Source organism: Dendropsophus ebraccatus, chromosome 1 (assembly GCF_027789765.1).
Source record: "Dendropsophus ebraccatus isolate aDenEbr1 chromosome 1, aDenEbr1.pat, whole genome shotgun sequence".
Taxonomy (NCBI): Eukaryota; Metazoa; Chordata; class Amphibia; order Anura; family Hylidae; genus Dendropsophus; species Dendropsophus ebraccatus.
Window position 1 is genome coordinate 47,313,269 of NC_091454.1, and position 18,928 is coordinate 47,332,196.

At 40.1% G+C, this 18,928-nt stretch overlaps 1 protein-coding gene across 1 annotated transcript in view; it reads left to right on the forward strand.

Moving 5' to 3' along the window:
- The window catches only part of HBEGF (heparin binding EGF like growth factor), a 41,429-nt gene extending 31,861 nt beyond the window's left edge, over positions 1-9,568 (forward strand). The window contains exons 3-5 of the mRNA XM_069970467.1: positions 2,682-2,850; positions 4,562-4,717; positions 6,174-9,568. Of these exons, the coding sequence (XP_069826568.1) occupies positions 2,682-2,850; positions 4,562-4,717; positions 6,174-6,240 (392 nt within the window). The 3' untranslated portion in view covers positions 6,241-9,568. The remainder of the gene's footprint in view (positions 1-2,681; positions 2,851-4,561; positions 4,718-6,173) is intronic.
- Positions 9,569-18,928: the final 9,360 nt, after the last annotated feature.

The following is an 18,928-nucleotide window of genomic DNA, read 5'->3' on the forward strand; positions in this document are numbered from 1 at the left end:
TGGTAAGTGCAGTCCTGAGAGAGAAGTACACCCACTCCTCCACCATGTCTGTTATCAGGTCTAGGAGTATGGGAAAATTGAAGACCTCCATGGGTCAGAGCAGCAGGTGAGGCTGTGTCTGACTCTTGTAGCCATGTTTCTGTGAGAGCCAGCAGGTTGAGCGATTTATTGAGGAATAAGTTGTGGCTTTCAGTGAGTTTGTTGCAGACAGATCTAGAATTCCATAGAGCACAGTTAATGGAGATGGGGTCTGGCATGCAGGGAATCTTAATCAGGTTAAAAGGGTTTCTGTAGGTGGCCGATGAAGAGAAGCTGTTAGTAAAGGTTGGAGGACCAGGGTTAGGAGAGATGTCTCCAGCAGTAAGCAGGAGCAGAGATAGAGATAGCAGGTGTGAGTAAGAGAGGGAGGGAGGATGTTTGGAGGGAATGGAAAGAAATGGTTTATTGTATGGGAAAAAGACAGCAGGGGGGGTTAGATCAGCAGGTAGAAGGGAAGGAGAGATAAATATACTATTGCTTGATATAGGAGTTGGGGGTTTGGAGCAGAGTTTGAGTATTAGGGAAGCAAAAGTGATAGCAAAGGTGAACATTTTTGGAGAGCAGAGGAGTATATGGAATGCAGTTACCTTCAGTTCGCTTCTGGTTCAATTGTGGTTTAATTCATCTAGACCAGGCATGTCCAAACTTTTTTCGAAGAGTGCCAAATTTGATGAAGTGAACATGTGCGAGGGCCGACCATTTTACATGCTACATGCTATATGCTTTATAACACAGGCAGATAATAGCAAGCTGGATACCTGGGGGGCCGTAAAAGTTCGGAACGCGGGCCGCAAATGGCCCTCCGGACGGACTTTGGACATGCCTGATCTAGACACTTTGACTGATCAGCACTTAGAGTGATCAGCAATGACCATGGTCAGGAATGACCAGAGCAGTTCACTGTATAGTTAGATAACTAGCTGAGAAGTACTACCAGGTGTGAAACATGGGGTGGGTGGGGAAGAGATGAAAGAGGGCAGGGGTAACTGATAGAGAGAAGATTGTAAACTAACAGTTTGGGTTCACTGCTTAGAAAAGAGGGCAATAAAAGTCAATGCTGAGAAGAGTAGAGCCAGATATCATACCATGAAATTTAAACAATGCAATGGATAATGGGGGTAGGAGTAGATAGTTGGAGCCAATTCATACCATGAAATTTAAACAATGCAATGGATAATGGGGGTAGGAGTAGATAGTTGGAGCCAATTCATACCATGAAATTTAAACAATGCAATGGATAATGGGGGTAGGAGTAGATAGTTGGAGCCAATTCATACCATGAAATTTAAACAATGCAATGGATAATGGGGGTAGGGGTAGATAGTTGGAGCCAATTCATACCATGAAATTTAAACAATGCAATGGATAATGGGGGTAGGAGTAGATAGTTGGAGCCAATTCATACCATGAAATTTAAACAATGCAATGGATAATGGGGGTAGGAGTAGATAGTTGGAGCCAATTCATACCTGTGAATGGAAGAAGAAGATCAGGTCAGGAGATGGTGATATTCCATAATTAATTAATTCTTTCTGGTTTAATTCATCTAGACACTTTGACTGATCAGCACTTAGAGTGATTAGCAATGACCACGGTCAGGAATGAGTTATTTCAATGTAATACCTGTGTGAACATACCCTTAACTGCTATAAGAAAATAGGTTTTGTAGAGGAAGTTTCAAAGCTAGCTAGCAGTGAGGTCTATGTACACATGTCTACATTGTTTACTTCATGAATATTTTATGCTGTACTAGCCTCAGTGGTGATTCCACCTGTCTTGGTATATGTTCCTAATGGATTCAAAATACAAACATATAACACATATAATGCTAAACAGTCAGGTATGGAAAAAAAATGTCCAAAAGGTCATTAAAAAAAAATAAAGGTTAGAAGTAAAAGGTAAATTTATCAAATAACACAATGCAAATTGAATAAGCAGAAGTGAAATCTGAATGAAGTAAATATTTGGTGTGACAGCACCTAATATTGCTTCTAAAGCATTCCCTTATTATATTGTGTGCTGTCTTCAGTTAAGGTATATGTTAGGAAAATGCTCTTTTATTCTGCGCGGTTCAGGGGGAGAGCCATGACTGATTGGTGTCTGGGCTGTGACTAGTCGGGGGAAGATCTTACTTTGCAATATTTTTCTGTACCTGCCTAAAACATTTGCACAGGATCATATATGTAGTTTATACACCTTCATGAATTGCCTCATAGATTACATTAGTTTCACATTGCAGTATGCATAAAAAATAGATGCAATTTGAATATTTTGGGGCCCATGTATCAAAGTCTGCACCTAGCGCAAACCATCAAAAAGTCAGGGCTTTGTACAAAAATTGTATACCTTTTTACCATACTGCTCCCTGCTAAGCCATGTGGGCAGGGAGGGGTTCCTAACTGCTTTAGGGGAAGTTTGTCCTCCCTGCACGCTGTTGCTGCACATCAAAGTGGGGTTCTGGCAGTGGGTCATCTCCCTGCAGAAAAGTAACTTGTTCAGTCCTCATTTTCTCTATTAACTGTTCAGGTGAGACACAGTCATGAAGCCCCCCTGAGAGGTTGTCAAAGTGAATAAAGCAACTTTGCGCGCATGCTGCCAACTATTGTCTTCTACATTGTATGTTAATTTTGGGTTTCATTTAGCTGCATATTCCTCAAAACCCAAAGAGGTTCAAGGAGGAGAAGAGAGAGTTCGCAATGGAAGAAAGAAAGGCAAAGGACGAAAGAGGGATCCTTGTCAAAGAAAATACAAGGACTTTTGCATTCATGGAACATGCCGTTTTCTTAAAGTAACCAAGGAGCCCTACTGTGTGTATGTAACAATTTTATGTTAAAGCTGACATCAAAAATAATTTATAGTGATGTGGTTTTTTTTTTTTTACTTAAAAGTACAGTGGAACGGATATAGGTTATATCGTTGCTTTTTTGTGCATGTTTTAGGCAAATAAAGGCTATGACGGAGATTTATCAAAGAGTGTAAAGACTGGTGCAAACTGCCCACAATAACCAATCACAGCTCCTCTTTCCTTTCACCAGAGCTGGAAGTTGAGCTGTGATTGGTTGCTGTGGGCAGTTAGCACCAGTCAAAATTTTACACTCTTTGATAAATCTCCCCCATTGTGTCAACATAGGGGGAGATTTATCAAACATGGTGTAAAGTGAAACTGGCTCAGTTGCCCCTAGCAACCAATCAGATTACATTTTTTATTCCTCACACTCTTTGAACATGAAAGGTGGAATCTGATTGGTTGCTAGGGGCAACTGAGCCAGTTTCACTTTACACCATGTTTGATAAATCTCCCCCATTATCTCTATTTGGCTGTTTCACAGTCATTTTTTGACAACCATCATTTGGTACCAACATGACGACTGTCCTGAAAAACGACAGCGAAATAGCCAAAAAGAAACATTGTGTGAATAAAGCTTAAAGCAATGTTCCAACAATGTATAAACAACGGATGTTCCAAGTAAACGGGCCTTGTATAACGCTATGTACGGGAATGCGGAACGACTATTGTTTATACCTCGTGTGAACATAGCCAAAAGTGAAAAATAGTTTGTATAATTATGGCTGTAACTACATGTGACATTTTGGGAGTTTTTTTTTAAGTCAATTAAATTTATTGGGAAAAAATATTTGCTTTTTAGGATGTCAATTGAATGTTTTGCATCTGAAAAAAAACTGTAAACTCAGGCTAGCCTGGGCTCTACTTGGACTAAGCTCAGCCTGGGCTCTACTTGGACATTTTGTAGCACTACAGGATTGATCTTTAACAGCTGAACTACAGCTGCAGCCAAAGCAGTACATTAAAGTCATATGGAAAACTGATGTTACTCAATAGCTCAAATCAATCTTGTAGCATTACATAAAGGTGCAGTGTAGTCCTGCCCTTAATCCCAGCCTAAACTGTGGGTCTAATAAGTTGCACAATGTGCATGTGCGTGATACTGGACTTATTTGGTGGCCTGATCCTGTATTTAAACAAGCACCAATTTCTGTGATTTCGCCCTGTGTAGTAGGGCTAGCGATCAGCCAAATAATGAGCAAATGCTCACTCATCAGCTGATTGCTGACTTTAAACCTGTCAAAAAATAATCTGCTGTTGGTCGCACATCTCTCAATGCAATAGGAGATGAATGGCCGGTGGCTGATTAAAGCAAAGGGCTGGACATGAAATCTACCAGTGTTCAAACAGCTATAAGCCAAACTGCATCTAAACATGTTCGAAGGGCTGCCTTTTGACATACATTTGCCCTCTAGAGTTTATGGGCGCTTTGTATAAATCAATAGCACACCCACAGATGTTCATTAAATCATGTTTTATTTATATTATTGCTGCATTTAGCAGCAGTGATATTGTATACCTGTAGTTAGTTGTCCCCTAACCTTACCTATACCTAAGCAAATATAAAGTATCCGTTTGGTGTAGTGCAGTCCTATCCAATATAAGTAAAATAGCTTTTGATATATTTTGTCATTTATTTAATTCACAGGTCTAATGTCTGTGCCATATATTTTTTAGGTGCCAAGCAGGATATCATGGAGAAAGATGCCATGCACTTACTCTTCCTTTGGGGAATCCTCTGAGTACATATGATCACACAACTGTGTTGGCTGTTGTTGCAGTTGTGCTTTCATCTTTTTGTTTAATTGTTATATCATCATTGCTAATATTAAGGTATGTCTAATATTAAAACTTTTTTACACAAAGATTTTCAATGGCCGTTATTTGATACTTAAAACAACAGCCGTTATTTTGAGTACCAAGTAATGGGCATTCTTTAAAATACTTTTGCAGTCGCTGAAGGTTGTTGGTACAGATGCATTGATGGCCGTTGGTACATTATTTAAGTTTAGGTTTCTGGATGTGGATGTGGCTATTTTTAAAGGTCCATTTAATTTTGTTGTAAAGAATGTAAAAGGACAGCCCCCCAAAAAATCTGTAAACAACGGCCATTGTTTGGTAAATAACGGCAGGCATTAAATATCCTGAACATTCATTTGATGGCCACTGCAAACAACGATCGTTACTCTATGCACTATGTGAACTAACGGCCGTAGTTTTCATAGACTTCAATGACTCCCCAGTGACCCCCCCGGTGTTCTCTCCATCATCTTGTAATTAGCGGCTGAGCAGGGACACTGATTGGCTGAAATGACTTGTACCTTTTCATCTCAGCCAATCAGTGGCTGCAGCAATGTCCCTGCTGCAGCCACTGATTCGATGTAGTGTCATTTGAACAGCCTGAGCCTGAGTATCAATATGGCCCCCCTTCTCCCCCCAGTACTGCAACCATTCCAGCAAGAAAGGGGGGCACTTAACCTCCTTCCTTGGTGGTATGGGTACATTGTGACGTCAATGTGGCCCCCATGGGGTTAAGTGAATAAGGCCCCCCCTTGGGGCCACATTGTTCGTCCTGACATCTTCACCAGAGACGGGCACACTAAGCTACAAGTGTGGCGGCCCTGGCTTTTCAAATGACACTATCAGCTCTGCAAAAGGGACATCGTTGCAGCTGCTGATTGGATGAGATGCCAAGCCACAAGTGTCATTTCAGACAATCAGCAGCTGAGCAGGGACACGGGGAGAAGACCGGGGAGTAAGGTAACCCCACACTGGAACAGAATGTTTCCCCCTGGCCCACAAGGGGTTAAGTTAACCCCCTGTGGACCAAAAAGTGCTGTTTTTCTTACTGAAAAGTGCCAATAAAAAGCGCCATGGCATTTTTTAGTGGAGCAGAAGACTTCCATTGAAGTCTATGGGAGAAAAACACCAAATCCCTCATCATGCTGCATTTTGAAAAAACTGCCAAAGAGCTGCAAAAACACCACCCTAAAAATGTTGTGTGTGTATGGCAAGTCATAAACTTTCACTGACTCCCAGCTAACATCTGGCAGCTGGCATTTTTATGAAAAAGAAAACGCCATGGTGTTTTTACTAAAAAAAAAAAAAAAAAAGCAGTGTAAAGCCAGCCTAATTGTTTGTTTTAGAATTGGTAACATACTAGGACATACTGTTGGTGGACCTGTTTTTCTCCCTACATCCATCACTGATGCATCATGGATTTAATATTTTTGTTATACTCCGCACTTTTGTGTATTGTTTATTTACTTTTTTTTTATTTTTTTTAAAGGTATCACAAGACAGGAGCTTATAATGTGGACAATGAAAAAACCCTAAAATATGCAAGTCCTACATGAGAACCATTTTGGTTACTCAAGATTTGGACAAGTTATGAATAAGTTATATGGACTCAAACATGAATTTCTGGCTCATGTAATGAAATGTTACATAATTGAAGGAAGTAATGGATGACTATTTATTGCCACAGTACTGGTAAAGTTATAAACATGATAATTCTTATAAAATAGCATTGTATTGGCCCTAATCTGGTAAGAGAAATGGTACATTAAAAGTGAAGTTTACATTTTAATTATAAAATAGGTAACACTGTGGCTTTTTTACTAATCCTCCACTCAGTAGGTATACTCAGTTGGATGATACATACAGTAATTTTAGTAAAGTGCTAGTTACCTTTTTAAGGTATATTGGATAAAGCTGTAATATTTGTTATCCACATCTTTTCCCTGCCATCTTATCTTTTTCTTCCATGTTGTCTAAGGTGCTATTGTTGTAATCTAACTGGATTACATATACCATATCAGGTCTATCTACCTAGTAATCTTTTTTATATATATCTTCCCAAGAACAGTGTGATTATGGCCGTTAAATGATGAACTACGGTGCAGTTTGCCATGCAAGCTGTCCTAGAAACAAAGTAGAGTGACAAAATCAGGACAAAAATGTCATAGGTTTACTGTGTCATAGTAGGGTGTCTTGCACCCAAAACCTATATGTGTACATATAAGCTGCACAGGTGATGTTAATAATAAAAAGAATATTTATATAACGCCAACATATTCCACAGAACTTTACAATTCCGAGGGTACATAAACAGACAGTAATTAAATATTATAAAAATACACATTCATTTAGTTCAAAGAGAATGTGTCACCTACATTTTCTTTTATTGATCACATACTAAAACTTGTTCTGTTATTCTAATCTGTTTCTTTTTTCTGACTTAAATTTTTTATTTATTTCACTATTTGTACATTGTTAGGGGGCTGCCATTATGCCTAGGCTGTTTTTAACAGCATTTAGTGACATGGTTTACAGCAAGACTCATGAACATTGATGACAATAGACATTCTGTTGTTCCCTTGAGATGAATGTAAAACATCATTGAGCACTCTGTGACCTTTGAAAAGGTTATTCAACAGGGAGCGGCTATTGTCTTGCACTGATGTCACATGATGCTGTAATGCTGTATTTGAAAGATTTCCAAATTATTTTATAATATAGGTAAAAAAATGAAAAATTAGGAAAAATGTCACCAAAAATTCTTAAAAAAAATGTTTAACAAAAAAACATTATTTCACGCCTTACGTCAGCAATCTGTATATATACTTTCCTACTGTACATGCCCCATTTAGTAGGAACGTATATATACCTGCAGTGAAGGGGCTTCTAATGTGTGCGGGGCCACTCCAGTGAGTGGTCCCGCACACATCAGTGGCGCTGGAGGTAATGACAGGTAGCTGCGGGCAATGGCAGGCAATGCATAGCGATTGCGGTGTTTAAGGAAGTCAGCGACAGGGTAAGCATGGAATGGCTGTGGGGGTTCTGATCACTTACACTCACAGGCTGGGTCAAAACACATTGGGAATCTGTGTATAGAGTCTGCTCTCAGACAGATTCTATGCACAGATTGCCCCCTGAGTGATTCACCATCTCTGACCAGCCCCTCCAGCCTACACCTAAGCAGGCAAGGAGTGAAAGAGGCAGGTGCCGCAACTTCACTGATTGTTCAAAAATCTGCAGTGAAATTAGGGCTGTGTTCACACATGTTGGAGTTTCATTGCAGTACTGCAGCATCTTCACAAAAATTATGCAGTAACACAATTAAATGATGCTTAATGGTACAGAGAATCAAAGCCACTGCCAATCCCACCTGGCCAAAAAACAAGGCATAAACCGTATATCCTATGTAAGATAATATCTGATAAAGTCCTTATTGTGGGGCTCAACTTCAAAGATAAAAGATCTTTCATCAAAATACGTGCGTGGAGATGAGAAGAAAAAATAAATAAATTTAAATGTTCTTTACTTTATTTCAATATCAGCATTACAGGTAGTAACAGTGCGCTAAGCGCACTGTGTGTGTGGGAACACCATGAAATCATAAAGTACTGCAAATAATTTAGTAACAATGAAACTGTAATGTGTGAACACACAGCCTAGATGTTCTGCAACAGCTTTGGGCAGGGAATGGGCAGGGTGGAGGACTGTGATGAACAGCTGAGGGAAAGAAATGCATTCTGGAACTTGTAGTACAGTGTACAACTGCTCAACCAAGAAGTATTGCCACAAAATACAGAACGAAGATTCCCAAAACAAACAGATTTTTGGTAGTTTCAAAACTGGGTTAGACAGGTAAGCTTCTGCAGCAGGTTTATTTTTTTTTTTAACCTCTACCTGGAGTTCCCCTTTAAGGTATGTCCTGAAGGGCTGGTGACATAGGAACATTTAAAAAAAGTATAAAAAGAAAGATGTTTCGACAGTGTTCATAAATCTGTTTAACTGTGTTCAAGAGAAGAGAGCTAAGCAAGTTAGATATGAAAATTTTGTAGATATCAGAACAGGAATTTCCTGTTGCTTAAATAGTACCATGATACTCTGCAGCCCAGAGTATCCAGATATTATTGTCCTGTACATCAATCCCTGTCCTCAATGTGTCTCACAACCTTATTTCCCTATATGTCTCACACACTAAGGCCAATTACACCATCAGTATCTTTTTGGAGTAAAAACCAAAGTACCCAGAAGAAACCTACTCAAATACATGGAAAATATACAGCTGTTCTTCTTGGTCATTAAAATAAAGCCTCCCATGTTATACAAAGTAAGACAGGTCTTTAGAGGAGCATGGGGAGGGGATCCTGTGTGGGGATCCTTTTTTTTACAATATCCATAAGCTATAATATGTAAAAGGGTTTTCCAAAGCAGATCATCCCTTTAAGTATGTTTAAAAATATATTGTCACCACTGGTGGATGTGGACAGGCTATGTCACCTAACCAGTTTGACCCTGGGCCATTCTCAAGGAAGTGCAAAAGGACCTGGATTTTACTGCAGGGAAAGACCAAATTGCTTCCTCTATTGGTGGTTATATCGTAGGTGACAGCTAGCTTTTGTGGGTCAAGAGACACTGGTGCAAAACACCAATGGGTCAAGCTAGAGAGGAGTCTAGGTACAGGCCTAGATCAGAGCTTAGAGTTTGTGCATAGTTAGTCATCAGGCAATACGTCAGGGTGGGTAGCAGAGGTTCAGTGATCAGGAACAGCCCAGACATGGGTATATAGAAAATAACGAAACAGCAGAAAAAGATAAGGTAAGGTAGCAAACTGGGGTCTAACATAGTAACATTCTGGCTTAAAGTGGCACCGTCACCCCCTTTTGCATTCTGACATCTCTACACAGGTGTAAAGGGTAAATTTAGCGTTTTTCATACCTTATTTTATATCATACATCATGGTGCTTGTTCAAGTAAAAAGTGATCTTTTATCAACTGCAGATTGTGTTAAGTAGGCGGGGCCTCAAGGCATTAGTGCCACTTAGCCCCGCCTACAATGCCACCATTGGCCACGCCCCCTCGCAGGCCATTGGAACAGGCTGGCCTAAAGGTCTAGGTCCCATCCCCTCTAGGTTGGCCCACCAATGGGCGCCAAGGGGGTGGGGGCCAATGGTGGTGTTGTGGGCGGGGCTAAGTGGCGCTAATGCTGCAAGGCCCCGTCCACTTAACACAATCTGCAGTTGATAAAAGATCACTTTTTACTTGAACAAACACCATGACGTATGATATAAAATAAGTTATGAAAACCGCTAAATTTACCCTTTACACCTGTGTAGAGATGTCAGAATGCAAAAAGAGGGTGACAGTGTCACTTTAAGGTAGAACACCTTGGCAGGATGCCAAATGGCCTGGCCAGTGGCCAATAAGCTAATATACCTGGTGATAAGTAATTGACTGTGGAAGGTGTTGGGTGCAAGCACTGTCCTTTAAGATCCCAGCAGCAGAATGACAGTGTAAAACAAAGGTGACCTGGCAGCCAAGCCCACCTAGGTGATCCAGCATTACATATACAGATACAAAATGTTGGGTTGTTAGCAACACAAGCAAGAGGAAAATGTACAGTATTCATTGGGTGACTGTTGTCTTCTCTACACCCTGCTAAAACACTTTGTACAAATTACGGAATCATTGTATGTAGAGGATGTTCACTCAATTTCCTTATGTCAAATATATGATACATTTTGAATAGCTAAACATTATGGCTTTTCAAAACTTACCTCAAACAAATTACAGTATTTTTGTTAATTAATTACATGTATTTTTACCGGTCTAATAGAGGAAAAAATATGAAATTATAGGGAAAAGATTAAGCTTTATTCACATGTCTGTGATATACGGTCCATAAGCTGGATGTAAATCATGGACTGAACCCATCACCTCTTCCAAGACTTCATCATAATTCATTGACTGAATTGACATCGCCATATTTATGTAAGTTGTCTGTTCTGGCGTTTTGGCATCTTCTGGCTGACGTCAGTTTTCTGTGCGGCCGGTTGGAATCCCGGCCGGAATGTATACTATGTGTATACACTGCGGCCAGGATTCCATTCATTCACATAGAGCGTATCTTTTGCATTAAAGGGGTACTCCGGGCCAGGGTTATTTATTGTGTATTGCCGGCGAGGGGGTGGATATAGAAGCCGCCGGTCACTTACCTCCCTTGTTCCAGCTCCGGGTCCTGGATCGCGCGGCCCTCCTTCTTCCGTCCCGCTGCCACTTCCTGGTCTAAGCTGCAGCTTGAGACGTGACTTCTCAAGACAGCTCAGCCATTCAGCGGCCAACGCGGGACCCCCATACGCAAATTGCAACAACGGACGTAATTTATGTAAAAGATACCTCCTGTAAACATGGCCATAGGCTGCATATAAAATAAAACTTTATACTGTATGTCTCTGGAGAAAGTGATGTTATTGCACAGAATCAAGGAGCACTATAGCGCGAGCTGCCACTAGAGTCACTGTGCATAGGAGAGAACCTTTACCAGATATGTTTCTGTACGTAAAAGGTCCAAAAAGGGGACAACCTGTTAGGAGACCCCACTGAACTAGGCCATTTTTTCTTAAAGAATATAAAAGTTGAATAATGGTGAATCCTAAATGGTCAATCATCATATTAATGTAGGGCTGCATTGACAATTTATCCAATAAATAACAAAATATTACACATGCCATTTTGCTCATATTGGAAACATCTGCACTTTCTGAGACAGATTCCATCAAGAATATACCAATGCAGTCTCATTGAGCAAAGTAGTTTACAATGTATCATTTCCCTAGACTAGTGTGTTGCTGGCCTGCCAGGGTATACTGATGCTTCGATTTCACTGACTACAAGTGAAGCCTTACTCTTGGATCAACACCTGGCTTCTTTGGTTAGGAAAAAGTGTATCAATGCTTCATTAAAATTGCATCTATAATTCATGCTGAACTTGTTTTCATATGGATTCTGCACTTGTTTTGGATTTGTAGCAATTAAAATATTCATCTTAGTATTCACTGTAATTTATTGATATATCTAAATGTGTTCTATTGATCAGTCATGCATGCTTATTAATGTGCTGTGAATGTAATTAATTTTATGTGTTTTATTTAATTTTTAAAAATATATTTCAGTTTCCGGAAATAAAGAATTATAATGTATAATGAATTTTCTAATATAATTGTGTATCATCTTTTCAAGATTTTTTCTATTTCTGCTAGTTATTTAGAACCTTAATCTGTCCAGACCATGTGATCATACAAGTACATGGTTTCTAATGAAAGAGAGCTCTGGTAATTACAAATATGTAATTATTAGAGAAGAGCAAACAGGCCGTATCCATGTTTTCCAGGCAGTCCTTGGGCTGCATCCATCTTTTCCAGCCACCAGGATTTAAATACTGAACGTTCTGGGTCACACAAACCCAATTTTAGGGTAGCTTCACGCACAACGTATATGCAGCGGATTTCTTGCTGCGAATTCACAGCAAAATCCGCTGCGGATACTTTCCCATTAACTTTGTCGCAGCGCACTGATTGGCTGAGGGCCAGGAGATGCCGGGAGCCCCTGAAGCAAGCCAGACCGTGGAGCAGGTAATGTATGCTCCAGGGCTGCAGGGGTTAATGACGCTGACCCTGACATACTTGCAGCGGGATAACAATCCCGCTGCGAGTATGTCAGCCCATTGAAGTAAATGGGCAAGTATCCGCAGCGGATTGCTTTGTGTGTGTGAAGCTACACTTACAGTAAGTTTGCTCATCTCTAGTGATTATCAAGAGGTGTTATTATGTTGAGTTCTGTGCCGTTCGTCACAGCAGAATAGAAATAGAAAAACCATAGTATATGCTGGGGTTTTTTGTATTTGCATATTGGTGTTTGTTCCTTGTAGCAAAACTGTGGCATAAACTAACCTTCTGTCAAAGGTATATTTTGGAAAATCCAGTGAACATTTTGGCTATGTTCACACAATGTTAAAATAAGTGCAAACAACAGCAGCTTAAACTTTAATAACGGCCGTTATTTGTCCTTATTTTTACATTATGTGAGTATAACCTATATGTTAAGTCCCCAAAATTCAAAATGAATGAAAAATAAGCCAATACAACAATAATCCAAATATATAGTCCTATCCATCAAACCACTACTTGCTATTATTCTGGCATTGTAAGTTTAATGTGGTTCCAAGTAATAATGGCCTAGGAAAGGCCATTGTAAGTTAAAGGGGTTATCCAGCGCAAAAAAAACATGGCCCTTTCCCCCTACTGTTGTCTCCAGTTTGGGTGAGGTTTTGAAACTCAGTTCCATTGAAGTAAATGGAGCTTAATTGCAAACTGCACCTGAACTGGAGAGAACAGTAGGGGGAAAAGTGACCATGTTTTTGTAGAGCTGGATAACCCCTTTAAGAAATATTTTAACTTGAAGGATTACAGTACAATAAATGAGATTTATTTGCTAAAACCAGAATACCCCTTAAACTCAAATGGAAAAGCTCTATTGCTGTGTATAGCTTTTAAAATAAATTTATTTTGTGGTTAATTGTGTTTTTTATTTCTTACGGTCTATTGCTTCATCTTTTCATCTTATTATGCCTGGTAAAATACAATGCTTTCAAATAGAGTACACAAAGGTGGGGATTTATCTTGCCTGTGGCTAGCATACGCCTGTAAAATGTCAAAGATTTTAGTAAAAAAAAAAAACAATATGATGATTGGGCAGGGGAACACAGCAAGGCTGTCAGCTCGGGTAACACTGGTCAACAACCAAAAAGGTTACGACATGAAAACAGTTGATCTTAACTAATTTTGGGGTGCTGAGTAGAGATGAGCGAACCGGCCGAGGTTCGGGTTCGTATGAGCCTGAAATCTCGGCTTCTGATTCCCATAGGCTGTATCCCAGTTTTCCAGGCGGTCCTCAGGCTGTATCCACCCTCTCCATGGAGCGAGCAGACAGCGGGAATCAGAAGCCGAGAGTTCAGGTTCATGCGAACCCGAACCTCGGCCGGTTCCCTCATCTCTAGTGCTGAGATTGAAAATGATGTTCATATTTTTAAATTGGCTCTAATTTTCAAGATATAGACGTACTTTCTATATTTCTCACAGCCTGTGATACAATACTGGGAAAAGTTTGCATCATCAGTATTGCATCATTATCTGGTATATTGCATCATCTTAGAATGACCAATATGGAAAAAAGGTATCAGGGTAAGGCTAGGTTCACACTGCGTTTTCCAATCCGTTTATTTAATCCGTTTTTTGCAAAAAAAAAAGGGATGAAAAAAACAGATGCATTTGTGTGCATCCGTTTTGATCCGTTTTTCCATTGACTTCAATTTTTTTTAAAAATGGATCCATAGTGTCATCTACGTTTTTGTGTCCGTCAAAAAAAAGGATCTGTTTTGATCCATTTTTTTTTTTATAATGGAAGTCAATGGAAAAACGGATCAAAACGGATGCACAAAAAACGGATTGCAAAAACGCAGTGTGAAACTAGCCTTCATGGAACCCATCAATGCTTGCAGATTACTGTTGGACAGCTAGTTCTAGTTTACATATATTAGTTACATTCGTTTCCATTTTTTTTAAAGATATTGACCACAACTGATGTCACAACTGATGCTAAAAAGGCATCAGTAGTCATCAGTTTTTCTATCCTTTTTTTCATTAAAAAAACTCAGTTCCTATGATTTAACGGACAGGGACATACCTATGAAGCGCCGGAGGAAACAAAATGCATGCGTCTGTGCACAACATGCCTCTGGCGCTCCATTCATTTAAGTAAAGGCAGTGCCGGATAGCTGAGCTGTCCGTACGTCAGAACGCTGCATGTAGCGTTCTGACGTGCGGTCTGTCTGTCGGTCTGGCGGCATCAGTTGTAGAATGGATCATCCGAACTGTCCCATTGAAAACCATGGGATCAGTTCAGAGATGCGTTTCCCTGAGGTGATTCTCGACGGATGGACGCATGTATGTAAACTCGGCCTTATCAGAGACAATCCCATGTATGAATACAAAAGACATGTGTAAATGCACCGAGAAGCCATTGAATAAGGACCTACATTCCAGAGTTCAATAAACATAACTAACTAGAAAATGTACCCGGCGCTGCCCGGGTATAAAGTGTCAGTGTGTTAATTAGATTTGTTCTAAGGTGCCCAGGAGGCCAAGCTAAAGGTATTGTTTCATCTGAGTTAATCAGTGGAATTAGTGTATACCTGTAGTGCATAGTTGGAGGGGTTCTGTATACCCACAATGTATAGTTTTTAGGGGTCTCGCATATCTGTAGTGCATAGTTGGGGGGGCTGTATACCTATAGTGTATAGTTGGGGGCCTGTATACCTGTAGTGTGTAGTTGGGGGGGGGCTGTATACCTGTAGTGTATAGGTGAGGGAGGTCCTGTATACCTGCAGTGTACAGTTGGTGAAGGTCCTGTATACCTGTACTGTATAGTTCCGGGGTCCTGTATACCTGTAGTATATAGTTGGTGCTGTATACCTGTAATGTATAGTTGGTGAAGGTCTTGTATACCTGTAGTTTATAGTTTGAGGGTCCTGGATACCTGTAGTGTATAATTGGTGGAGGTCTTGTATACCTGTAGTATATAGTTCGGGGGTCCTGTATACCTGTAGTGCATAGTTTGAGGGCCCTGTATAACTGTAGTATAGAGTTGGTGGAGGTCCTGTATACCTGTAGTGTATAGTTTGGGGTCCTATATACCTGTAGTATAAAGTTGGTGGAGTTTCTGTATACCTGTAGTATATAGCTTTGGGGTCCTGTATACCTGTAGTATAGAGTTGGTGAAGGTGCTCTATACCTGTATTATAGAGTCTGTGTAGGTCCTGTATACCTGTAGTGTATAGTTTTGAGGTCCTGTATACCTGTAGTGTATAGTTTGGGGTCCTATATACATGTAGTATATAGTTGGAGTTCCTGTATACCTGTAGTGTATAGTTTTGGGGTCCTGTATACCTGTAGTGTATAGTTTGGGGTCCTGTATACCTGTAGTATATAGTTGGTGGAGGTCCTGTATACCTGAAGTATATAGTTAGTGGAGGTCCTGTATCCATGTACTGTATAGATGGAGTAGGGGGTCCTGTATACATGAACTGTATAGATGGAGTAGGGTGTCTACCAGTTATTACTGTGGATGTTGTGAGGCAGCTGCCCTAGCAACCATTGCTCCCTGTGAAAATGAAAGCAGTAATCCTATTGGTTGCTAAGGCTCCCAACTGCCGTGTCTGCTGCAGCTAATTATATCACCTGTGTTTGCAGCGAGGAGATTTTCCCATTCATCTCTATGGGGCACTCTTTCCCCTCCCCCTCCCCTCCTGTACATCTGGCGGGGACGGGACCTTCGCAATAACCTTCCCGGACACCCTATGTATCTGTGTGCCAAATTTGGGGTCAAACGGTTTAGGCGTTTGGAAGTCTATTTGGGACAGACAGACAGACTTTCATTTTTATGATATAGATTTGTAAAAATTCTTAGATATGCCTGTAACTTGTAGTTGATTTCAGATAGAACTAAGTTTCCTATGAATATATTTCAAAAGTTTATGAACAGTAAACTTTCTTCCTTATGATTGCAGAGGTAATAAATATGTAGGCTATTATACTGTATTCTATACAATTCACAAAACAGTAAAATGAGAACTCTTCCATATCATAGAAATTAGAGCCAATTAACATTTTTCCTTGTGATATTTGAATTCAGCACATAAAAATCATTAAGAAATGGTAAATTTTATTTGTGAACCAAACAACTTTTAAAAATTTGTTGGTCAGTGTAATCAGAAACATGATGAGACAAGGATTACACATGTAAGGCTAGGTTCACACACAGTAAAATAAAAGCTTAAAGTGACACTGTCACCCCCTTTTTGCATTATGACTTCTCTGCACAGGTGTAATGGGTAAATTTAGCATTTTATACCTTATTTTATATCATACCTCATGGTGCTTGTTCAAGTAAAAAGTGATCTTTTATCAACTGCAGATTGTGCTAAGTGGAGGGGGGCTTCACAGCAACAACACCACTTAGCACCGCCCATAGCACCACCCGTTGGCCCCGCCCAGTTAGCACAATCCGGAGTTGATAAAAGATCACTTTTTACTTGAACAAGCACCATAACGTATTATATAAAATAAGGTATGAAAACTGCTAAATTTACCTTTTACACCTGTGTAGAAAAGTCAGAATGCAAAAAGGGGGTGACAGTGTCACTTTAAAGCTGAGTAAAAAAATTAAGTGTGAAAGATGAAAGAAACGGCCGTGCTTTGCAAAAGCAGGTTGTAAATAATGATCATGTTCATTATTGGGATGGTCGTAAACAAATACTGTATATGGTGTGTGCACTGGCAGCCAATTTCCAATTGACTTCAGCGGATCACATTATTGTATTGAATGTACAGACAAAATTACTGAACGTAATTTCAGACAAAATTACGGACATATTTTACAGTGTTTGAGCATAGCCTAATACAGTCCCGTATTTTTGAATAAAGTAATAAAGCTATAGAAAAGTGTATGCCACCTATGAAGAGTAATGGCAATGGTTCAGGGATGATACATTTGATGACAGGTTCCCTATAATTGATGATTGCATTTATGGTGTTTTCACTAAACCAGAAATGGATTTGAATAGAGGAGAAATCTTTCCTTTAAGACTTGCTCTCCAATCATAATCTGTTCCTGGCTTTGGCTTCAATAATTGCAATTAAAAACCTGACTGTGTTAAGGTGCCTTTACACAGAAAGATTTAGCAGATACATGTTTGAAGCCAAAGCCAGAAACAGACTATAAACAGAGAACAAGTAATAAAGGAAATACTGAAAAATTTATTACAATAAAAATGGGTTTAAGTTTTTATTAGGGTACAAACCCACTTGACGTATTTGCTGCGTGAATCAGTCTGAAAAATAAGCAGGCAAAACGCAGGTTGGCTTTATACAATTGTTCTGCGTTAAAATACGCAATTGCGTATTTTTGAAGCGTAAAGCTAAACGTTTTTCGCACAGGTTGTTAACAACTGATGCTTTGCTAACAACAAGCTTCACGCTTTAAAAATACGCAATTGCGTATTTTAACGCAGAACAATTGTATAAAGCCAACCTGCGTTTTGCCTGCTTATTTTTAAGACTGATTCACGCAGCAAATACGTCAAGTGGGTTTGTACCCTTAGGGAGGCATTTATTAAGTCCGGCGTTTTTTACGCCGGACGTAAAAATGCCCCCGCAGCTCCGGCGCTACGGAGATTTATGTAGAGGCGGACTGCCTCTACATAAATCCCGTGCGCGCCGTTGCGCACCGCCGAAAACCTACGCCAGCTGAGGACTGGAGTAGGTTTTCGGCGTAGATTTTGGCGGAACGGATGGTAAATCGCGCGGACTCTGAGTCCGCGCCCTCCGTTCCGTCCACTTTCCGCCCCCTGGCGTACTCGGCGGAAAGTGCCGATTTGCGAATATTTTATTCGCAAATCGGCCATTTGCGTATAAAAAAATACGCAAATCGGCACTTTCCGCCGAAAATCATCCGTTCGCCGGATGATACATGTGGCCCTTAGTGTACATTTTGGACAAGCTGTATTGTAAGGATGCCATTTCACATTGATGCCTTTTAGGTTGGCATCCACCATAATACATGTAGTACCGCATAGTGGCCATCACCATAGCACCCAAAGGAATTTTCCAGCAGCCAAGTAGCTCCCCTTCTGCCAGGCCAAGTCCCTTTGGTTTTGAGACACATTACCCCTAATGCACAACACCACAGCATCAATGGCCGTCACACAGAACCAACACCAAGTAATCAGATCATGGAAGCTCAACTTTCTACATAAACACAAGCACCAGACGTACAGAAAGTATGTCAAACACCAGACTTACAGCAGGTATATATGAAATGTTACTTTGAGTTCCATGTCTTTTTTCTAGTTTTAGGTGCGTCCGGAGCCATGATGACAAGGAAAGCTGTTGTGCCTTTGAAGGGGTTGTCTGGTAAGCAAAAAAGTTTTTACCTGTTTATGTAAACTTGTGTACATCGGCTGTTCATTTTGTTTATTCTGTTTACTTTTTAAGGGTTCTTAGTTCCTGTGCAGTTTTAGGCCATGTTCACACAACGTAAATTGTTTATTAATCACGACCGTTGTTGCCGATTTGCAACAACCGCCGTGAGTAAAACAAAAGTTACATGCACTGCAGTCTGATGGAAACACATAGTATA